Below are 24,427 nucleotides of genomic sequence, written 5' to 3'. Positions count from 1 at the left end.
TCTATTATTTCTCTCTCCGATATTCATTGGTGTCTCATTCCAAACATCCAAAATTGCCATTATTCTTTTTTATTATTTGATTACTCATACAGAAAAAGAGAAGCTCCTGTTGGTAATTTGGTTTGGTAAAATTTATTATTATTTTTGCACGCGATCACTCGCGCGTCGTCTTCTAGTTCAATTCAAAACCAATGAAAAAGAAGAGTTCAAGAAACAAATGACGAACCGCTGACGTAAAAAGTTCCCTTTTGTCTTCACAGCTACGTCAGCAGCATCATATATTATCTTAGTAAATTTAAGAATGTCAACCTCAAAAAATCCAACGTGGATCATTAACGGCATTATCGCCCGTCGGTCGAATAAAAATAACTTTTTTTTTGTAAGAAGGACAATTGTCTAATATTAAATCTGGTACAGACAAAACAACAATAATAATAAAAAATAAGCAAGCCGGTGGTTGTTGCTTACGAGTCGCGTTTCCTTACTTGCATTATCGCCCGTCGGTCGCACACCCAACCTACCGTCGGTCAACGAACGATCCGACGATGGACGCCAGCTCCCCCCAGAACGACGGCGTCCTCCTCCTCCCGGAGGTCCTCCTCCTCCGCCCCTCCGCCCTCGCCCTCCCCTTCACCGCCGGCCTCGGGGCCCACTTCCGCCTCCTCGACCCGCTCGACTCGCCGGAGCCCGCCCGCTCCTTCCTCTCCAGCCGCTGCCGCGCCGTCCGCGCCCTCCTCTGCCTCTTCTCCCCGGCCCTCCCCGTCAAGGCCGAGACCCTCGACCTCCTCCCTTCCCTCGAGCTCGTCGTCGTCTCCAGCGCGGGGCTCGAGCACGTGGACCTCCCCTACTGCCGCCGGCGCGGGATCGCCGTCACGAACGCCAGCGCCGCGTTCTGCGAGGACGGGGCCGACTACGCGGTGGGGTTGCTGATCGACGTGATGCGACGGGTTTCGCACGGCGACCGGTTCGTCCGGGCCGGGTCGTGGCCGGTCCAGGGGGAGCTCCCCCTCGGTTTCAAGGTCGGTCAGCTTATCCATCGTTAATTTCTGAGATGCTGGGCAGAATGCCGAGTCCGTACTTTTTAGATTTTTTGCAGAGTGGTCCGTTTTAAACTTTAGTTTTAGCAATTCGAGGCTTGCACATTCCAAATACGATAGTACTCTGCTCGATCTGGAAATGGTAAGTTTGCTATAAGTTGCATAGTAGTTAGCATGGTAACTGACAAAACCATCGTCCAAATCTCGTATCTTGTTAAGGACTTGTTTAAATTCGGCATCATACATGAAAGAGTGACTGGAATCAAAATACATCGGCCAGAGAACTTTTTTCCCACATCAATATGAATGTTAATTGAGTGATCTAATCAAGATACCGTTTTTCACTTTGGCGGTTTCGACATGATTAGATGAGCAGAGCACTAAATAGCGCCTGTTTAAGGTGAGTAAATCGGGATTCAATGGATGTGAGGGGATAATCTAGAGAAAGTTTGAGATTTTTATCCAAACAGTTCGAGCTATATTACGTATCTGACCTGAATTGTAAGATTGTAATAAACAGGTGGGTCTATATTATAGCTGCCATGTTTTCACTAGTTGTATGGTGGTGATATCTGGTGAATATTTGCACTGTCGATATACTAGCGACCTTACTGGATCTTGAGATGTTATTCACTTGTCATCAGTACAAGGATCGGATGTAAACATGCGAGGAAGAAGGGATTGACGGACACTGAGTCACCAAGTGAGATTATACAGATTCGACATTGCAACATCCTATGATTGCCGTTATATGTTTAATGTAGCCTACATGATTACATAGATGCATAGAAAAGCACGTGAATGGTTAGGAGTGTAAGTTCCTTCAACTGGTTCTGAAAGTGATAGCAACATCTCTCACATCAACTCCTCAACGACTTCTTATTGCTTTGCACAAAATTAAATTTTCTGGTGTTGTCCTAACCGAATGTCAAACGTTGCAGTTAGGGGGAAAAAGGGTTGGCATTGTTGGGCTTGGAAGTATTGGCTCCGAGACTGCGAAACGGCTGGCATCTTTTGGATGCAACATTGCCTACTACTCAAGAAAAGAAAGACTGCACGTTCCATACACTTACTATGCAAATGTCCATGACCTTGCAGCAAATAGCAACATTCTTGTTCTCTGCTGTGCGCTGACAGAAGATACTCGCCACATAATCAACAAGGATGTAATGTCGGCACTTGGGAATGAAGGCATAATCATAAATGTTGGGCGCGGGGCTCTGGTGGATGAGAAAGAGTTGGTGCAGCGGTTGGTGCGAGGTGAGATTGGTGGGGCCGGCCTCGATGTGTTTGAGCACGAGCCCAAGGTGCCGGATGAGCTGTTTGTGATGGACAAAGTTGTGCTCTCTCCACATCGCGCCGTCTTCACCCCAGAATCTTTAGAAGGAGTGCAGGAACTCATAATCGGCAACCTGAAAGCTTTCTTTTCAAATGAACCTTTGAGGTCACTAGTGCAATATGAATGATGGGGCAATGTAATGAGCACAATTATGAAGAAATGCTCTTTCTTGCCCCAGTTTTGTTGTCAACAGCTGATGGGAGTGTTACTGCCATTTATATATGCTTGAATAAACTAGCAATATTCTTTTGAAACAAAGGGTGTGCTGTTTAAGGCTATCATGCTTTTTCATCGATGGCAAGCCATCGATGGGAAATAGGATCTTTATCTAAATACCGTCTGTCAACCAATTTCTTGGAAATTCAGTTTCTGTTAATTGAATATGTCAAATATCCGTTTGGGATGATGTTTTCTTGGGCCTATTCTGGATGTACAATGCAAGGGATTTGCAGTCATTGCGGAAATTCCATTTTCCCTAAGATTGGCTTGGTTGAGGGGACCCACCGGAACCGTAGCGAAAGCGAGTCTTCCTAAGCATTTAAGGCTCTGCTGAAAAAAGAAAAAATAAGAGGGGGACCGGTGGTTTCTTGATTACGACCAGCTAAAGCTAGAGTTCCATTAAAGTTTCCACATGATAGAACCATCGTTGGCCCAAGGTGCCACGAAGCACTCATGAGTTGATACATATTTTTTTGATGATACATCTGAATTATACGTTGGAATACTTGTTGTCCGTAGCCTCGTGGAAAGCTTATTATACAGGTGACTCTTTTCTTCTGTTCTTTTTAGCCATTTTCTTTTATGAAAATGCTGCTATAGCTTTTTGTTTCCCTTTTCCATTTACTGTTCACAACAGTGAGTTCACTTTGTTTTTTACTGCAATTGAGTGTGTTAAGGGAGTTCAATATAGTTTATGTCTTTAACTTCTCCCAGAATCTCAGTAAAACGACAATTCATCATGCCTTTCGTTAAATAGGAGTGACATGGTCACCGACGGTTTACGGATTGCTGGATTTTCCTTTTTAATCCCTATCTTCTGTAAATGTCATTCTTGATACAACTTTCTGGGTGATAAAATCATGTGATTCTCTAATTTGAGGAACATGTAGCGGTTTCATGAGAGATGATGCCTGATTTAGGCTCTGGCGTAATGATTGATTGAAGGCCGTTAGGTCGCATCTGATTTTTATGTTAAACAGGGTCCCTTTTCCTCTGTGTGATGGAAGGTAATCCTTTTATTTTCCATAGTTGACAAGGTGGTACTAAAAACAGATGAGATAGCATGAATCTTATTTAACACAATCAGGTCAGAAGACCAGATCAGCCCCCACCTGCTACAGTGACACATAACACATTTAATCAACTCACAGACACCTTAAAAAAAGTTTTCTTTCGAGCTAGTGCAGCTAAATCATTACGAGCCCAACAAATGCCGATCATTTCGATGCGGCCTGGTTCTTCCTGAAGAGCTTGTGCTCGATGTGCTGAGCAAATGTGCGGGGAGGGAACAGCGCAGGCTCTGCCTCAGTCACCATCTCAGGCAGCGGCTTGAGGATGATCTTCTCCTTTGGAGGCTCGCAGAAGACGGCCCACGAGATCCTCACCTTCTCCTTGTTGACCAGCCCGCGGTGGAGGATGCTCTTGTACTTGCGATTGCTCAGGATCTCAATGGTGTCCCCAATGTGCATGATGATGGAGTTGGGGACACATTTGGCCGTGACCCACTTGCCCTCGTAGAAGAGCTGAAGTCCAGGGACCATGTTGTGGAGGATAAAAGTCAGGGCACTCACATCCGTGTGAGCCTCGACTCCTAGGGCTAGCTCTGGTTGGGGGCATTTCGGGTAGTAGTTGATCTTCATCTGGAGCAGCATTTCCTCAACCCCGCCGACTTCCTTCTCCAACCTCCCTTCTTCGAGTCCTAGACTGATTGAGAGTGCTGACAGGATCTTGGTCGCGAGCTGTCTCAGCAGCTTGGCGTACTCGCTCGTCGCAGCTCTGCACGTTGACAGGCAACAAGTAACAAGTTAAAGCTTGCAAAAACAGCTTGAAAAGGACCCGGAGAGCAATGAAGACAGCGGTAGCAACATTTTGTGATTATGGAAAGGACCATGAATTTTCCCCTGTTCATGACCAAGGTCACCATTCAATTAAATACGAATTCTAACTGCGTGTTGCCTTTTGCGCAAATGAAAGGATTCGACTTCGCTCACGTGTAATCGCTCGGGTGCTTGGGCCAGATGGACAAGTCACGCTTGTCCTCAGGGTAAACGAGGTGGAAGAAGTAGTCCTCCCACTCGAGCTGCCCGCTGGCATTGTTTGCAAGCTTGCTCCCGTAGCCCTGGATCTTCCCGGCGCCCTGGTCGTTGGCATGCTTCTCCTTCTCCTCGATCGGGAGGTTGAAGAACACCTCGCCAGCCTTCTTGACACGCTCAATCAGGTCGTTGGGGATCCCATGGTTGACGAGGTGCATGACGCCCCAGTCGGTGGCAGCCTTCCTGAGCTCCTCGTGGCACCTCTCCCTCACCACGGGGTCTTTAGACGCTATGTCCTCGAGGTCGATGGTTGGGACCTGAGGGCCCTCATGCTTCTTCTCCTCCTCGAAGATGTCGCCAATGCTTGTGAGCTCCTCCTTCGGCCTCACATACTCCTGCGGGATCGACTGAATGCCACTGCTCGACAAGCTCTCGACTCTACCAGCCACAACGCTCACCATCTTCTCTTAGTAAAACGAAAACGGGCGTGTTTGCCTTCTCTCTCCTTTCTCTAAACACAATGTTGCAAACGCCAAATCTGATATGGTCCAGCTCCAACTTCTCGTGGGGTTTTTATAGAGGATGCCAATCGAAATCTGAGGGAATCGAGAAAGAGGAGATGGGTCCAGATAATTCTTGCGAACCGTGAGAAAGCAAGAGCCACCAAATACTTTCGAGATAGAGAGAGGAATTACGTGTTTAATTTCCTGGTAAGTTGAACACGTGATGCCTCGCACCAGACCCAAACGTTCTAAGAGTTTCAAAGGTCAACACTGTGGTGAGTGAGCTGAATGGCAGGTCGAAAGCATGGGGAGGGAAGCGCCCTCTTAACCGTCACCGCATGACTCTTCGTCCTTCCAGCAAGAAAGGGTGAAACGATGAGGAATTCGCATGATTTGACAGTTTGAAGCACAGATTAGTCTAGGAAAAACCTCTTATTATCCACGCGCTGTCGTCTTGATTAGTAGATGCGTAGCTGATGCCGTATTCAGAATGCTTTTGGCTCAATATTCCTTGACAATACCAAAGCGAGGTCAATCTTATATTTGAAACGCTGAGCATATGATATGATCCGAGTAAAGTTTGTCGATCAAACTTGCTAGGAATAAGGTTTTGAACAGCACGGTGAACGGAATTGCACCGCGTTTCCTACTGTCTCTCTCTCTCTCTTTTATTTTTCTTTTACTGTTGACTTTAAGACCCGCAGATGATGCGCAAGAAATGGAAAAAAGGAAACGGGCGCAAAAGAGGCAAAAGGCGCTTGTTGTAGATTCAACGAAGGCGAAGCCACCTACCAAGGTGACATTCACGTTTCATCTAACCCATCGCTTGTTCAGTTTCATGCTGACAGCCCGGGATAGCCCAACAGCAAATCTCCCAGATGCCAGAGTCTTCCGGGGCTGGTATTCATTTTTAAGGACACCGAATTAGCATCTCACGGCCAGAAGCAATCCAAGTCTTGTCAATTTCGTACGTAGCGTGGGAAGTGATCAAACGAGTGCAGGCCCGTCCTCCGAAGCTTCTTCTAGAAGCTGTTCATGTTCTCACGAAACGATGATATTGAAAATCAAATACAAGCGCGTGCAAGAAATTAACGGTGAGTTTATTTCGCCGGAAATAAATATGATTGCTTGCATCGTTTATAAAAATAATTAAAAATAATATATTTTCATTGTCCACGAAAGTATTTAGATATAAATTATTATAAATAGTGAGAGCATTTTTAATTGCCTCAACATTTCAAGTGGTATGAGCAATTTTTTTTTTTTGTATGAAATGCTATCCAAATCATATATTTTTTGCAAAATAAATGAAGTCATATTGTTTCATTATTTGCACTGTACTATTGAAATGGGTTATACTCTAAATAATAACGATAATGATGGTGTCAAAAAATTCACTTTCCGTGGCATGCACTTCAATAGAAGAGTGATCATGTACTTTCAAACCGTGAATATAGATAAGACCGTTTCATCTTTTATGTAGCTAACATACACATTTAATTCATTTGACCATCTTTTAGGTGAGCGGACATACACATTTAATTCATGTGACACATAAAGAGCTCACAGATTGTACTTAACACTCAACAATTTTTTATCTAATAAAATGAAGTATGATGAAAATAAAAAGAGGATAGGTCAGTTGTTCACATGCCCTATATAACAATGATTAGAAATGGGTCATATGGGTCATACTCTAAATAATAACAATAACGATGGTGTCGAAAATTTTGCTTTCCATGGCATGCACTTCAATAGGAGAGTGATCCCGTACCTTCGAACCATGAACATAGACCAAACAACTTCATCTCACATTTAATTCATGTAACCATCTTTTATGAGTGGACATACACATTAAATTCATGTGACCATCTTTTACGTGGGTGGATATACAAATTTAATTCATGTGACGCATAAAGAACTCATAGATTGTACTTAACTCTCGACCATTCTTTATCTACTGGAATGAAGTATGATGAAAATAAAAAGAGGATAGGAATACGATTATTGAAATGGGTCATACTCTGAATAATAACGATAACGATGGTGCTGAAAATTTCGAACCATGAACATAGACCAGACCATTTCATCTCACATTTAATTCATGTGACCATCTTTTATGTGAGCGGACATACACATTAAATTCATGTGACCATTTTTTATGTGGTCGGACATACATATTTAATTCATGTGATGCATAAAGAGATCATAAATTGTGCTTAACTCTCCAACGTTTTTTATCTAATAAAATGAAGTATGATGAAAATAAAAAGAGAATAGGTCAGTTGTTCACATGCCCTATTGTTTCATCATTCCGTGATAATGATTATTGAAATGCATCGTACTTTAAATAATAATGATAACAATGGTGTCGAAAATTTCAATTTCCATGGCATGCACTTCAATAGAAGAGTGATCATGTACCTTCGAACCATAAACATAGATCCAATGCATCTTTTATGGGAGCGGACATACACATTTGATTCATGTGATGCATAAAGAGCTCATAGATTGTACTTAACTCTCAACCATTTTTTATCTAATAAAATGAGTATGATGAAAATAAGAAGAGGATAGGTCATTTGTTCACATGCCCTACAAGTTAAAAACCTAGGTAAATTGATTGATTATGGATGCATGGGCTGCTGTGGGCATTGCCCTTGCCTGGCGTGTTTCCCTTGTCAATCTCTGAAAAGAACACTCGGAGATGGTACCAGGATGCGTTAAATCTCACGTCGTTTCCATGCGGAGCTTCGCTATCATGGCGAGGCCACTGAATTTGGGAAGCGAAATGGACATGACGGTCGGCGTCCTATGGCGTTTCCATGACCACAACCTAATCTGGGGCGGGCGAGACAGGTGAGTTGGCCGAGAGCTGGAGAGCACGAGCCACCACCAACCACACCCTCTCTCTCTCTCTCTCTCTCTCTGTGACATGAAAACGAGGGGCCGAAGGTAGCAGTTTTTCTTCTTCTAGGCTGTCCTGGTTTCAAGAGGTAGCATTTCATCAGAACAATCTGCAAAAGAGAAAGAAGATATACCAATGTGAAGTGCTGGCTAATCTATGGGCGAGGACATTGTTTTCCATGCAAGAAGCTGGGAAGAGACCTACTTTGTTACTTTCCAGGTCAAACACTATAAATTTGTATGGGGGTAGACAGCATCATATGGTAAGTCCAAAAAGTTTACATTTCAACCCATTTGCAGGAAAAATTCACGTGGTCGTCAATATGGATAGGCCTGCAATTAGAGTAAAAATTATCATTAAGCACACGAGCCGCTGTCGGCAACCATAAAAGAATACTATTAGTATCGATGACCATTAATCAAATGTTAACACGTAATGACATATTGTTGGCAATTGTCGTAATAGAGTTATCCGACGAAGATATCAATTAAAAATGTCAATAGATTACCAATTGAAACACCAAGAGAAGCCTGGATGCTTAGAGGGCATCAAAATGCAATTATTGATTTTGAAGTTGAAATGACGAGCGAACAAAGTAACAAAGTCGAGTAAATCATAAAGTAATAATGGATGTGGCGAGATAGACACAAAGGATCAAAACACGATTTTAAGGGAGCATCCGCCTGAAGACAAGATCATAAGATCACGAGAATATGGGCTCAAGATTCTCAAAGATATGAAAGCGTAGTTAGTGGCTATGACTGCACAAGGACTTCTCCCAAATAGTTATATCACAAGGATTATAAATATCAACGTTCATCTATAAAAAGATCACCATGTATGTGTTATATTTCAATTCTTACACATTTAGTTATAGTTTTCAAATTCTTGTTATCAATTAAATTCAGGTGCGTATCTTTACTGTATATCCTAAGTGTCCTGTCAATTAAATTTTGACATATTTTGTGCACATTTGGTTCTATTTGAATTGATTAGGATTTTAGATTTTATTGATAATTAAATTTTGATGCAGTTTTTGTAAGCTCACTTCCGTTGAAAATAAAGTTATCAATTCTCTTATATATCGGCGATATTTCCTACGTAGAATTGTCACGTCATTTCGGAGACAAATTTGGACAGAACATAGTTTAGATGTGACACTCTGTAGGCTAAAAGATGAAAAAACAAGAGACTAAAAAAATAGAAAAGAAAACCAGACTAGTCTTGATGGGATCGGTGCAAGGAAAGGACGTGGGGAATGACGGCTGGCGACGGAGGAACTAGAAACACAAAAAGATGAAAACAAAAGAGACTAAAAAATAATAGAAAAGAGGACCCCCACAAGTCTTGTGGGGGTCGGTGAAAGGACGGGGAAATAAAGTTGACGACGGAGGAACTATGAAAAATGACATTCAATTTTTCTTGTTCCAACGACCTAACATCGGGTGCCCGGATTTTTAATCACATTTATTAAAAGGTCCACGTCAAACTTAAGATATAGGTTATAATGACGTTTCACGTTAAAAGCTTATAATAAAGGGTTAATACCTTAAAAAATCATAAATTGATACTTTATGATAAATTTATTTTAAATTAATTTTTTTTTATCATGAAAAATTCCAAACTAGTGCTCTTATAATAAATTTATCACAAGTAATCATAAAAAAATCTGAAAGTAGTATGCTTATGATAAATTTATTCAAACTAATTTGTTCGATCGCTACAAACATCAAATTGATATATTTGTGACAAATATCTTGTACATGTTAAATTGAATAAATAATACAAAAATCACAAAAGTGATATAACTATAACAAGGAGATAATAAAATCCAAAACTAGTATACTACTTCATTGTCACGTGTCATTTAACTCAGTAATTTGATGAAAAAATTTAACGGAAACTAATAAAAGATGAATTTATTATAAGCGTACCAGGTTTATGATAAATTTGTCAAAAGAGTACCAGTTTAGAGTTTTTCAATATATTAACCTTATAATAAATAGGTTTTAGTGATTTGGTTAAACATCCACATGGATTTCATTCAATAAATAGCTCGGCTTAGCTTACTTTGTTCCTTCTTCATTGGTCTCTTCTCTCTTCCTCTTTGATTTTGTGACTTGCGACCTCCTCCATTCATTCACTCTAATTATGCCATTGTTAGGTTTTGTTCAATTTTTGGCTCGCAACATCACACTACTACGACAAATTGCACTTATGAGGAAACCGAAACTTTCCCCATCACCTTCATGTCCCGACCATAACTTGATTCCCAAGCTCCCTCACTAACTTGACAAGTATATGGAGCAACCCATTCTTCAAAGAGTAATAATTTAAAGAGAAAAGTCGGTTAAAATGGATTTTGGATCAGGTTCAATATGGATCATTAAATATGCTATGAATATAAATTAGTCAATGCGGATCAAACCATTTTCAACCCAACCCTCTTGTTTGACAATTCTACATAGGAGATTTGCTTCTTCTTCTTCTTTTCTTTTTTTGTCAAAAGGTCTGCCCCTCTTTGAAGGTGAGCTCGAAGAAGTTACCTTCAAAGACAAATTGAAACTTAAATTTTGACTATGCACATGCCTTGAATGATTTTTGTTGGAAATTGAATTCCATTTTTGAATGCAATATATATGATGCATGGAAATGCAAATGATAAATGCACCTATCTGAAATAACTTACCTTCAAGGAGGATAGAGTAATTCAAGATAGTTTGTGTTATATGTCTAGGACCTGTATCATTTTACAGTCGTCCAGAATAGTAACATAACTTTGCAAAGAGACTGTTTTCCCAAGACCCATAACATTCTACGGTCGCCTAGTATGATAGTATTTAGTTGTGTCTAGGACCCGTACCATTCGACGGTCGCCTTGACAGAAAATTGATTTTTCAAAACCCGTACCATTCTACAGTCGCCTGAATGAGGAAATATGTGTTATCTAGGACTCGTACCATTCTACGGTCACCTTGACAAAAAAATATTTTTTCAGGACCCGAACTATTCTACGGTCGCCTGAATGAGGAAATTGCTTTTCCAGAACCCGTACCATTCTACGATTGCCTGTTAGAGCAATAAATATTGTTTAGGACCCGTACCATTCTACGATCGCCTAAACAAAGATCTTGCTTCGCTAGATACCGAACCATTCTTCGATCGCTTAGCATTGCAACACAGATTGTCTAACTAGGACTCAAACCATTCTTCGGTCACCTTAATCATACTGAATTTGAAGAAAATTTTTTGAAGACAACTCAACTGAGTGTCGGTGTAAAGGACTCTAGGCTACGAAAGCACGCCAGGTCGATGAAAGAAAACCGGTCTATGGAAGCACGCCAGTTCGATAAAAGGGAACCTGGCTACGAAAGCACGCCAAATCAATATAAATGAACACCGGGCTACGGAAGCACACCAGGTCGATAAAAGGACACCGGGCTACGGAAGCACGCCGAGTCAATGAAAATGGACACTGAGCTACAAAAGCACGCCAGGTCAATATAAATGGACACCGGGCTACGGAAGCACGCCGGGTCGATGAAAAGGAATGTGAGCTATGAAAGCACGCCTGGTCAATATAAAGGGACAGCTTGACCAAGTCAAGTGTCAATGCACTTGAGTGAGAATACCTGCACAATGACAAGTATTTAAAGTATGGGTAGAGATATACTTACCTGGTGATATCTCTGATTATTGGGGATATATCTTCTAAAATTTAGGTATCCTGTGGAGGTCTCTCACCTCCTGATAGAAATAAATTTTGGAACATCAAGGATGCACCTTGAATGTTCGTGAAGGCTTCTCATCTCCTAATATCACGAGACATTCTCAAAGGAACCTGAATGTCAAGAGCTCTTGGGTCTTTGAGAAAGCATTACCTATCAGACATGATTTAGAGCAAAAATGCATTTACCAAGGAAATAAGCAATTAAGACTATTTTGTAATGCACACTTCAAAATCTACTGAAGTTTTTATCAATTCAATCAAGGTCCATGCATAATAACTTTTGCATCACCCAAATTTCCACTAGAGAGATTCATTGTTCAAGACAATTTTCACTCGTGACATGGATTTCCTAAGAATACTAAATGACGGACTTTCACTCACCCTCATTTAGAAGGCTATTTTATGAGAATCACTCAATCTCACCATATTGACATGGGTCCGAGTATTCTCGCAAGCAATACAATCTTACCAATCTGAGAGGTCTTTGACAGGGACCATAATGTGGGCTTGGTCAACGGCTTAACAAATGGACTCTTCGAGTCAAGGCAATTGAAAGAACAATTCTATAATCATCTCCAAGTTTACAAGTTAAGAACCCTGCAAAATGAGAAAAAAATAATTTTGCTCGCATTTCTTTGAGCGATGCTTATAAACATATGAACTCCTATGTTAATTCAAGTGCCCTAATTTGAAGAAACTTTGTAAGGGACGTAACGTAGGCTGGGTTCATGGGTTGAAAAATGAATGATCATTAGGTCCAAAATGTGTATAAAGGATGAAAGTTGATTATCATCTTGGCATTGGCACCAGTTTTCTTTTTCACCATCGGGGATTGTCTTCATGAAGTGCCCCATTAATTATAAAAACTCAATATTTGAGTTCTTTAAGTATTGCTCCATTCTTGCAATTGACAGTCACCTATCTTGACTTTCTTTTTTTATCTATGGGTATTGGCCTTACTTTTACCAGATACACCGCTTTTTCATGCCCCTAGTTCTTATTCATTTTTTCTTCACTCTTTTTTCATGGGAGTTGGCCTTACTTTTACCAGGCTTACTGCTTTTTCATACCCCTTAGTTCTATTTTGATTTCACTTCTTGCACATAATGCATGCGTCAAGCAATTACACTTTGAATGACACTTGAACTTTCAAGGGTCTTCATCTGTCTTTTGCCTTGCCCCAGTGTGGGGGATGATCATCAACTGGGTTTAAAAGAAATGAAATTGCAAGCTCAAGTGGGTTATGCAAAAGATATAAGTGTTTATGATAAAAAAAGAAATGTTCTTCGTCATCGTAAGGCACTTAAATTACCACATGAATTCAATGTAATAGCATGACTAGAAGATTGATGCAAGTGAGAGCAAGAAAATTTCAATCCATTTTCTTTACATTATGGTGCTATCTTACCCTCCATTGCCCCGATGTGGAGTGGTTCTTGACAGGGATAATAAAAAAGAAATCTTCAAAAGTGTATGAGGCTCAAAAGGGTTAAGTAATGGATTGCCTATTGTGTTTGGGATAGAAAAATGAATTGCCCATCATCATTTTGGTCATCATACCTTTTGCGAGAGAACTCTTTACCTTTCAGATATGGAACTTCCTACACTCATCTCACAAGTGTATAAGTAAAGGACTATGTATAGGATCATGCTTGCCTTTCATCATCTTGATACGTCTCATTCAGCATTCTTAAACATTGATGTCACTCCATTGAGTTGTCTATCTTGACAAATCTCCACATGAAATTGGTGAGCTAAATAAATATGAAAATTCTCTTTTCAAAAGAGTCTAGCAACTTTAAGCATGAAAAGAGTTTGTGACTTCAAAACAAACAATTTATTGCACTCAAAATATGGTTTTAAGCATTCATCCAGGGGATTGCTCCATGAAGGGCATTCATTCAGGGGATTGCTCCACGAAGGGATTGTCTCAGTAATTGATGTCCTTGAATTGTCTCTATTAATCAAAAGTGAAAATCCGTGTTTGCCCCTGCACAAGAGAATGTGCATGAATATGATACTATGTAACATCAAAGTAAATTCAAATTGCATATCCATTTTGGCTCAGATTGAGATCTTATCCCAGTCATGTCACTACTAGAATCTGCAGTGCTCTAATTCGTCATCTACAAGGAAAAGAACAGAGTGTCAATTCCCTAGGCATCTAGAATATTAAGCAGGGCCAAGGACTTGCTCCTGGATGTGGAAGAAGTTTTTGCAGCTCAGACCCTACTTCCGCTCATCGTTCAGGTGAGTCTTTGGCAATGGGTATTCTATCTCACTATGGCATGACTATTGGTTACCGTGTGGCCCTCGGATGGTTTTGTTCCCTCATCGTTTAGGATTCTATAGGCCTTCCGGACTTTGCAAAGTAGTTGCTAATCTTTATACTCCGATTGGTGCAGCACTTAGATCTCTTCTGGATAGTTGGTCAATTGCTTTGCCGTTATTATCATCTGTGCAGGACAAATTCATTTGGAGCTGTGACTCCTCGGGTGTATACTCGGTTGCCTCGGCTTGGGAATCCATCAGGACTAAGAGGAATCCGGTCCAATGGGCCTCCCTAGTTTGGGATAATGCCCTTGCGCCTCATTATCAATTTATTTTGTGGCTTATAACTAAAGGCCGCCTCCCCACTCAGTCGATGCTCCTTTCTTATGGCAGAATTGATTATTGTGTTTGCGCCTTCTGCAATGAAGACCCGGACTCTGTTGATCATCTCTTCTTTGGGTGTCGCACCTTGGCTTCTCTCGGCCTTCTTTTGGGCCGCAGTGCAACATCCCCCGGAAGAACGAGAACCCGGAAGGAGCTGCTTACCTGGGCTACGAAGTTTTTTAGTGGTAAGGACTTCTATCACAGGATGGTTCGGTTCTCCTTTGAGGCCTTATGTCATATGATCTGGAAGATGAGGAATGCTGCCATCTTCCGGGGTGAGGCGATAGCTATCCCTGCCCTTAAAAATCATCTTATTAAGGCGGTCAGGGACAAAGCTATCTCCTTCTCCAAGGTCCCGCCTTCTCCAAGGAATCAAAGGCTCCAAAGATGTTGGGGATTCGATCCGGTGGTATTCTCTACTCACTAATCGTCCAGCCACTCGCTTTGCCTTTCGTTCTCCGTTCTTTGCCTTCTTGCTGAATTCGGAGGGTCGTCGTTGCTGTATGGTGTCCTGTCGGTTTGCTGGTTGTTTGTTTTCTTGTTTCTTCTTGTTCTCTTTTACATCGGATCCCCTTCACTCTTCGTTTTAGAGTGTAGGTTATGGTTCCGATCTTTTGTATTGGCCTTTCTCTTTCTATATAATTACCTTTTACCAAAAAAAAAAAAATAGAGTGTCAATTCCAAAATTAATTATATTCATGAATGCAATGTATCCATTTTATCCAAGATGGATGATCCTCTTTTGACTTCTTCCATTATTCTCTCATGGAAATGAGAAACTTCATTTGGCTTTCGAGAACGACATCTCACTACAATTTAACAACATCTCACTACAATTTAACAACATCTCACACAAATTGTAATGAGATGTGCCACACGTCAAACTTTGGAATCTAGATAATCTTCTTTTGACTTGCCCGCAGTTTCTTATTGATGTGCAAGGAAATCGCTCGGGACAAGTAAGAGGATAAGTAGTGTTTAATGTCTTCTTCACACTTGGGAGATGTCATCACAATCAGTTAGGAAATGATCATTTGCCCCCATGCCTATTTCTCCTTCGGATGTACGTTCCCAAATCAATGGGCCCACTATAACTGAAAATTGACGCGTTACTTTCAAACGCCTCTCTGTTATGCTCTGAGACATGAAGTAAATGAGTTAGAAAAACAAACAAGGGTAACCTAATGCATGCTTTTGGAAATGGCTTCAAAAATGATTTTTTTTTTTTGACGAGGAAGTATGAAGAAACCTAGTCCTCAGAATTTTTCCATGGATGATATTTTCTTTTCATTGTTGGATATCGTCACCAGGCTGGTTTGGTGTACCCTATCATGTCCTCAAAACAAAACTTGTAATTTTATTGATATTCATCAATCGAATTACATTTATTGGAATGTGATGTTCAAGCACAGAAGAAATTGAAATCAATCCTTAAAAAACGATAAAAATTCCCACGCGGGAGAAGATGCGTGCCCCTAATTAAATGAGGAAATTGAACTACTTAGGATCATGAAGCATGTGTTCTTCACCCTCTTTGATCTTGTGATGTGAACCCTTCAGGTGAGATATTTTTTCCTCTAGATATGTAACCAGTCTCTTCATGATGACATCAAATTCGGCTACCTCAGAAAATGAGATGGTTCAAAAAAGTTTTCTTGGCTCTCTCCTTGGAGTTGCAATTTCTCATCAAAGATAGATCGTAACACTTTTGCTTGACGAGATTAGCTTTTTTTAATTCGTCATTTTAACTCTCGATCATGAACGGATGGGTGAACGGATGGGTGAGCGGATGGGTGAGCGGGATCGCTCCATAATCACATAATTCAAATGAACATGAACATAAGCATGAGGGTAAATAGAAAGTAAATCCATGACAATGATCTAATCAATTTTTCTATTCTTTTCATTTATTCATAAAAAAGTTCGTACAAAATGGGCATTTCCTAAAAATGGACTAGGAAAATAAAAATAGACACCCAAATAAGATCAAATTTCCTAGACATGAATTGAAAGCAAATTCTCCAAAGTTTTTTTTCTTTTGCAAATGATTCATTGCATGGCAATTTCCTCATTTCATTTCTAATCGACAAAGGAATTAGATCAAATGGCTAACCTAGATTGTCATGGATGGACCAAAAACACGACAAAATAAATTGTGTGGCATAGGGATAGAAGACTTACTTCACCAAGGAAAATCAATGACAATCACATAGACATGTGCATGATAAGTGGCTCGATTTCTAGTCTATAAGCTTAACAAGGTGGAGCCACAAGGATGATCAAATTAGCCATGGGTTTGTGGACTATGTCGAGTCCTCATGACTCTGGTTTGGTCAAAGAGCCGACCCGAGTCGCGGGCATGCGAACCGAGGTGGGTACTCTTGACACCATGAAAGAAATTTCGGGATTGAGATGGGCGACTCGTACCGTGAGCATGCGGTCGGAGTGGTATCCATCTCAACACCATCCTAAATGATCCTATGCGGCACAAGTCCGGCGGTGGGTTGTGTGTGCAATAGTGTAGTGCAAATGCAAGGCATGCACAACAGTTTATATCAAACAACACTTCAATAATTTGAATTCAAAACATTCACCCCCAACTCCAACCTACAAGACAAGGATTAACAATCACTACTCCCCTTATACCTCCCAATCTGCAAGAACATTTAATACCTTAAATGTTAAGGACGTACTTGGAATCCTCGCTGCCAAACAAAAATATTTTTTCAAAAAGAAATTGGCCAAAGTCCGCTAAGAGTTTCAACTCAAGTCCCCAGTGGAGTTGTCAAGCTGTCGCAACCGGATTTTCGGGTATGAACCACCTAGGGTTTGGCTAATGGATTGTTAAGCCTAGACTTAACTCGGACTCTCACAAGCCCATACCAATTCGCAACTTAGGTTCAAGTTCTTAACATACAATTGATTTTTAATTAAAAGTCACCACTAATCTATTTTTGGTGGGTCGATTAGAAACTCAAGTAAAGTAACGGGAAATTTACTTTACTCTTACAAACCAGAGATTTATGAGTTGGGGACTTGGTTACACTAAATTTCTCTAACGCCCTTTCAGTACCTTTCTCTTTTATTTTGAAAAAAAAATGTTTGGCAAGCATCTTGAATTAATTTTAAGCTATTTTACTAACATGTGAGGCGATCATACGGGTACGCAAACCACCAATTTAACATCCAAGAAAAGTAATGAATAAATTGCAAAACTTACCTCATAGCAACGAAAGCATCCGTGTTATTAGATCAAAATTCACATTGACAATCCTAGATATGATTTCTAATTAACACGCAATTTCTTTTTTTTGTTTTCACTTAATTAATGAGAATCATGCTTTATGCGATACAATATAACTAAATGACCTAATTCTAATGACATGCAATTTCTAATTAAATGGACGTAATAACAATCTCTAATGACGTGCATTTCATGAATCTAATCATATATGACATTTACATGACATTTTTTATTTTTCCTAAAAAATGCAATCTATCCTAGAGAATGGAACTAATTTATTCTAAGACATTTTTATTTTTTATGAAATTCGAAATTAAGAAAAATGCAAAGATTAACTATTTAGATTAAAATTTTATCCAGCTTATATTAAGGATCAGGTCAGACTAAATCCTAATTTAAACTAAGATATTACCTTAACCTAGCAATCTCTAGCCTAAGATGCAATCTATTTAAAAAAAAAAAAAAAAAATCTAAACTTAAAATGAAACATGCAATTTTATCCTTATATAAAGAATGCCTTAATTCTACATGACATATCAATGATGATTTTTTTGTGTTTTGTTTTTTTAATTAATTTCGAAATTTAAAATTGCCAAATAATTAAACAAGCAATCCAAGTTAAAAATCTAACAACCTAAATTGATTGATTTGATTTTGATTTTTGATTTTTTTTTTTTAAATTCATATTCTAAATATGCAAACCCTAAAACAAGTAATATCCTAACATGCATCTAATATAACTCAAATATTTTTTCTTTTACGAGAGCAAACAAATAAGGACATCAAGAACAGCACGGCAACAAATCAAGCAAGATATCACCCATGTCCATTTAATTTTGGGAAATAAATTAACGAATCGTATCTCGCGCATGAAATCAAATTAGCCAATTTTTAAATAAAATCATGAATCGTATCTTGAGCGTGAGATCGGATTGGTGATTTTTCCGTACGATCGCAGGTCGTATTTCGAGCGTGAAATCGGACCATCAATCATATATACATTGCGAAATTAAGAAGATTTCCCTAATTTGAAATACTATTCGGGAAACATGGGACAAGATAACATCATTCGGGGGTTTAATCAAGAATGCAATACCTCAATTGAGCAAAGGAAATATTCAAGAATTAATTTAGATGGGAATTGTACCTACCTTGATTGTTGTTTCCTAGTCTAGACGGGTATCAGATCGTAGGAGTCACGATCATCTTTGCTTCACGGTAGCTGGCTCACGATAACGCTTTGGGAATCGCTCGCGGCACTCGACCTGGAAAGGGCTCTCGGCTTAGTGAGGGCTGCGTCGATTTTGTCCGACACAACCGAAAGTCTTCAAGTGGACTTTCTTGTTTGCCAGACGTCCCCTCTTCGGATTGGCTTACTATAGTTTAATATAAACTCCACTAGAGCTTTTTTTACCACCGTTTGGAATTCTCCTCTTAACCTGCAGAGGCACAAAAAATTTAATGTGAAGAGCGCCAAGAGGCTTTCGGTGTGATGCGAGACTAGCAACGCCGTCGACGGGAGGATGGAGCAGCTACAATTTTTCTGGTGCAAGGTCACGGCAACTCAGTCGTCATAATACGGGTCTTCTCGGATCAGCACAAGTAGTAAGGACGCCCTAGATAAGTGACAGCAGCAACGTCACCCACGTTGGCACTGGAAGGAGCGACGCGGACTGAAAGCAGCAGCGTCTTACTCGAGGCTGGCGTGGATGGAAGCTCGGCAAGGATCATCAAGCAATAGCTCGTCACGGACAAGGCTCGGGATGACGATCAGAGCAGTAGTGCGGTGGGGTGTAACAGCTCGGACTCGGTTGACTTCTCAGGTGGCACGTGTGCAGGGAGTAGCTTGGCCGTCGTTGACACCTCACCAGGGCAGCAGCACGATGTAGCGGTGATGGAGACAGAAGCACGACCACAGGTCTAGCCGTGGAAGGAGCGTCTCGGCCAAGAGCTAGTTGAGATTCCTTGTGTCTGCTCTCTCTCACGTGTGTCTCTCTGAAATTCGGAAATCCCCCCACTGATCGAAAGTGAGCGCCCCTTTATATGCAAAAGAAATGAGCTCACCAAGAAACGAAACAAAATCACATATTGCATGGTCAAGACACGATTTCTTTTTTGAGTTCCTTTCACCTTTGACCATGCAAAAATTGTAACCCATCCGCATCCTTTTCTTTCCTTTATTTCTTTTCTTTCCTACAAACAATAGAATCGGCTGCCGCACGTTTACATTCATAAGATCAGCAAAAAATTCCTTTCCATTAGATCATCCAACAACCCAAAAATTGACCGAATATTGCCAAAAGTTCTTGATTAGAATTTTTCCGATTCCGAATCTTGCAAAGATGAGCTTGCGATATCTCATTCCCGCGCCTGTCCTTATTGAGAATATATAAATAGATTGCACGAATATCTAATTGAGAATTTGATTTCGAAACGGGTAGACGGTTGGTAATTCTCTATGCGGCCGTTTATGGGGTCTCGACCAAGGAAGGTGCAGCTTGCAGTGATGGCTCGTGGAAGTGACCAGCAGTGATTCTCGACTTCGTCGACTAGGAGGGGTTGTCCGATGGTTACTCGGCCCGGTAGTTAATGGGGAATCTTGAAAAACAGGAAACTAGCTCAGTATGGAACCTCCGAGGCAATCCACCGATAGCTACTCTGCTGAAGCCGCAAAGCATTGCCAGGACAACAACTTGCAAGGAAAACCATCGTACATGGAGGAGCTTCGCGAGTGCTATAAGTGATAGTATCTCGCAGCTTGAGAAATCTGCAAACAAAACTTCAAGGTGCGGGGACAAGATATTGCGGAGAAACGATGGCGATAGGGAGAACTTATTCTCACGTGCGTGTGCTTGACCAAATGTTTGGTCACCAAATTTGCTGCTCAAGCCGTGAGATCATGACCAGAAACCCCCACTCGAAACTTGTCATTTACTTCGACCAGGCCATTGAATAATCCAACAATCACCGTCTGCTCTTGATTCAATTGTGGTCACCCGCTGTGATGCTGATCGAAGCGTATATACACCAAATAGGAACCACTGGTGTCACACTTCACAAATGAGGGGCTACACAAGGAACGGCTAATGATCAAGGGAACTGCCAAGCACCGAGATGGAATCATCCGAACCACGGAGGAAAGAGAGCTTCGGCCCTTGAGAGCTCTAGCCTCTTGAATATGTTATATTTTTCAATTGAGGCTCTAACTCTAAATTGCCAACCTCATAAGTTAATTTTCAGTCATCAGAAAATAACGGGCTCGGGCTAATTCCCTCTTTCCATGAGCTTAGCTCAACTTGTCAATTTTAAAGCTCATAACCACCAATTCAGGCCCATTCATCACCAGCCCAATAATAAATAAATGCATCTAAAATTATATGATATGCAATTAAGTGATTAATTTTTTTGTAGGGGTTAAAATTAACCCCTAATTTTTGTGCCATAAATGACCAATCGGGTCGCCAAAATTTAGGTGTCAACAAGGTCTACATAAGATTTTGAAAGTCTTTCAATGAAGAGTTCCTAGCAATTTCCTAATTAAGTTGTTGAACCTTGACCAATATAGATCCTAGACAAGCTCAAGTTTCATTCGTTTTTCTAAACATTGTCTCGACCTACCTTTTCGTCCAAAGGCGAAAAGGACTTAGGTTTAGGGGTATCGCTTGAGAGAGGAGCCCACAACCTCAATTAGGCATGGGCGTTTTTAAGCCCATACCTTGTGCAACGTTAGAATATTCAATTTTAGCTTTAATTAAGGCCGTTAAAAGAGTGAGTTGGGTCAGGTTTGGGTCAGATCGAAAATGGTCTAACCTATATTAACTTATTTAATCCGTTTTGACTCATTTTCATACATTGTAAATTTCGTAACTCATACTTTACCGGATCCATATCCAACCTAACCCATATTTTAGGTTGATCCGCTCCCACCCATATAAACCTTCTATCAAATTTAAAAAGTAAAGTAAACAATAAAAAATTTGAAAAACCTTTAACTAAACATAAGAAAACTTATTGCTATGATATTTTTTTTAAATTGTATTGCTAAAACATTTTAATGCAATGCAAATTTAATGGACAATTTTATAATTTTTTTAAAAAAAATATTTTTAAAAAAATCGAATTTTTAATTATTTTTTATTCATTTTAAAATCATATTTTTAATTTTTTAATTTTTTTCTTTTTCTCTTTTCTTTTTCCTTTTTCTTCTTCTTCGATCTCTTGCTGGCCACAATGATGGCAAGTAATCGGCCACGGGCGAGGTTGAGCTTGCTCGATGCTAACAAGCTTGAGTCTTGCCAGATCTAATGAGCTCAAGTCTCACTTGGTCGAGTCACTGGCCATTGTTGTGTTAGCCACTAAGGGCGTGTTTGGTAACATTTGTTTAAAAATTGTTGAGGAACAGAAATAGAAAAAAGTGTTTCGTTCAGAGGAACAATTTTTGAACAAAAAAACGTGTTTGGTAAACTTATTCCGTGAATAAAAAATAAACGAAACACGTTTGGTAAATTTGTATAATTTTTTTATTTCTTTTATTTTTAATATTTTTCTATTTTCTTTCTTATTTTCTTATTTATTTTTCCTTTTTTTCTTTTTTTTTTTTTTTTTCTTTTTCCTTTTTTTTTTTTTTTCTTTTGGCCGGCGGCCTCGCCCGACCCACGAGGCTCACCGCCCTCGCTCGGTGTCCCGGCCACTACCAGGCGACACCAAGCCTCGCCAGCCGAGCCTCGCCAAGGCGAGCTCGGCCTCGCTCAGGATCGGGCGAGATCGAGCTCGCCCGGCCCCTCGCCCGGCGGCCGGCGAGGCTCGGCCTCCTTAGGGCCACCGCCGGGAGCCGACTTGGCGGTGGCCGGCGACGTCGAGCCTCGCCGGCCGCCGGGCGAGCTCGGCCTCGCCGGATCTGGGCGAGATCGAGCTCGCCCGGCCGGCGCGAGGTCGGGCTCGCCTTGGTTGGGCGAGCTCAAGCTCGCCCGGATCCGGCGAGCCCGAGCCACTTGCCGGCGGCCGGCGAGGCTCGGCCTCACCGGGCCACCGCCGGGAGCCGAGGCAGCGGTGGCCCGGCGACGCCGAGCCTCGCCGGCCGGTTTGAGGCGAGGTCGGGCTCGTTGGATCCGGGTGAGCTCACCCGGCCAAAGCGAGCGGAGCTTCGCCAAGGGCCGGCAACGCTCGGCCTCGCCGGAGCCAGCTGACGCTCCGGCGAGTACGCCGGCCCCCAACGGCGTCGCCGGCCCTCGGCGGCATCGCCGGCCCCGGCGAGGTCGGTCGCGGACCGGCCAAAGAAAAAGAAAGAAAAAAAAAGAAAAAAAAGAAGAAGAAAAAATAAGAAGAAATGTGTTTCTAAAATGTTTGTTTGAAACAAGAAACAATTTTTTTTGTTTCTTGTTTATGTTTGGATGTGTTTTGGGAACAAAAAAACAATTTTGGAACAAAAACGCACCCAAACGCGTTTTGTTCCTTTTTTTGTTCAGGGAACAAAAAAAAATAGAAAATTTGTTTAAAAAAAAAAAAAGAAATGAAAACAAACGCCCCACTAACTAAGGAAGGAGGAATAAGAAAGAAAGAAAAAAATAAAAAAAATATAAAAATATAATTTTGATTTTTATATTAAAAAACATTTTTATAAAGTTAAAGGAGAGAATAGAGTGTGAGGCTTGGGTTGGAAATAGCTTTTAAGTCCAACCCATTTAAGACCCATTTACTAGTCTTTTCAAAATGTAAATGACCCATATATGACCTACTTTGAAATTTAAGTGACTCATATATGACTCATTTATGATGTAAATGGGTCATATATGGACTTAAGACTCATTTTGACACCTTTAGCTTTAATTGACCCTATGAGTATTTTGTATGAGGAGTTGTGATTAGCTTACTGGAGTCAGCTAGAAACTAAGTAAAACTTGTGAGAATACCTCATTTTTTACGCAATAAAAAATCTTCAGTCAAGAACTTAATTACATTAGTATTTACTAGTGTCCATTTGGTACCTAAATTTGATTATTTATTAACTAAGGCATTCATGTAGTTTTTTTCAATAAACATGAGTCCTAATGTTCTCATCTGCTAAATGTTCGTGCAATATATTTGGGTTTATCACGATCTTAAGGTTTATCCTAACCAAGCTAAAAATGAAGATGACAATCAATGTATCAAAAGTGCACAATTAAGAAAAATCGAAATGAAAATACATAAACAACGACTTAATATTTATTTCTAAGAACATTCAAAACCCTATTATGAAGCCTTACAAGCTCGTTCAATTTTGAGTTTAATTTTTTATCCAAAGTTTTCACCTTTTCATTATAATTTTAGGAAAATATAATACTAACCCTACACTAGTACTAACGCTAGAAATCTAACCAAACTAAACAAAATGTAATTTCTGAACTTTTTCCTCTTTTTTTCGGAAATTTTTTATTTAATTTTTAATAATTTCGCAAATAGGGATGAGGCTGGCCCAGGAGCCCAGTCCAAAGATGGGCAAAATTCGGGCTTTTATATTCGGCCCGTCTCCACTTCTAACTTAATGAGCCCAATTCAGATTACACCTATGTTGAGCCCAATCTGCCAAAATCGAATTCAGCCCAAACTCATATAGACCAAAGTAAGCCCAGAACAAATCTAAATCAAACCAAACCCAAATTCACTTAAAACCAGAACCCGCCCAAAAATAAAGATTAATATCACGAAAAACCTCAAATTATGTTTACAATAACATAAGTATCATGAAATTTTTTTCATGACTATATTTTGTGTCATAAA

General features: G+C 40.4%; 2 protein-coding genes across 2 annotated transcripts; one reads left to right on the top strand and one right to left on the bottom strand.

Moving 5' to 3' along the window:
• Positions 1-441: 441 nt before the first annotated feature.
• LOC104441823 (glyoxylate/hydroxypyruvate reductase HPR3) lies at positions 442-2,782 on the top strand. The gene is made up of 2 exons (XM_010055064.3): positions 442-1,019; positions 1,979-2,782. The coding sequence occupies exons 1-2, from the start codon at positions 546-548 to the stop codon at positions 2,501-2,503; spliced, it is 999 nt and encodes a 332-aa protein (XP_010053366.2). The 5' UTR covers positions 442-545; the 3' UTR covers positions 2,504-2,782.
• An 811-nt stretch (positions 2,783-3,593) lies between these two features.
• Positions 3,594-5,248, bottom strand: LOC104441822 (anthocyanin synthase). The gene is made up of 2 exons (XM_010055063.3): positions 4,587-5,248; positions 3,594-4,371 (listed from the first exon to the last, which is right to left on the bottom strand). Exons 1-2 carry the CDS (start codon positions 5,087-5,089, stop codon positions 3,813-3,815), a joined length of 1,062 nt encoding a protein of 353 aa, XP_010053365.2. The 5' UTR covers positions 5,090-5,248; the 3' UTR covers positions 3,594-3,812.
• Between the last annotated feature and the right edge of the window lie 19,179 nt (positions 5,249-24,427).

The sequence above is a fragment of the Eucalyptus grandis genome, chromosome 4 (assembly GCF_016545825.1).
Source record: "Eucalyptus grandis isolate ANBG69807.140 chromosome 4, ASM1654582v1, whole genome shotgun sequence".
Lineage (NCBI taxonomy): Eukaryota > Viridiplantae > Streptophyta > Magnoliopsida > Myrtales > Myrtaceae > Eucalyptus > Eucalyptus grandis.
The sequence above is the reverse complement of the archived record's forward strand: the minus strand, read 5'-3'. Positions and strand labels throughout refer to the sequence as shown.

What these genes read in the sequence shown, in the direction of transcription:
- LOC104441823 (XM_010055064.3), top strand. Translation starts at nt 546, where the DNA reads ATGGACGCCAGCTCCCCCCAGAACGACGGCGTCCTCCTCCTCCCGGAG. An exon ending in AGCTCCCCCTCGGTTTCAAG is followed by an intron (nt 1,020 to 1,978) that starts GTCGGTCAGCTT and finishes CAAACGTTGCAG; the next exon opens with TTAGGGGGAAAAAGGGTTGG.
- LOC104441822 (XM_010055063.3), bottom strand. Translation starts at nt 5,089, where the DNA reads ATGGTGAGCGTTGTGGCTGGTAGAGTCGAGAGCTTGTCGAGCAGTGGC. An exon ending in AAGCACCCGAGCGATTACAC is followed by an intron (nt 4,372 to 4,586) that starts GTGAGCGAAGTC and finishes GTCAACGTGCAG; the next exon opens with AGCTGCGACGAGCGAGTACG.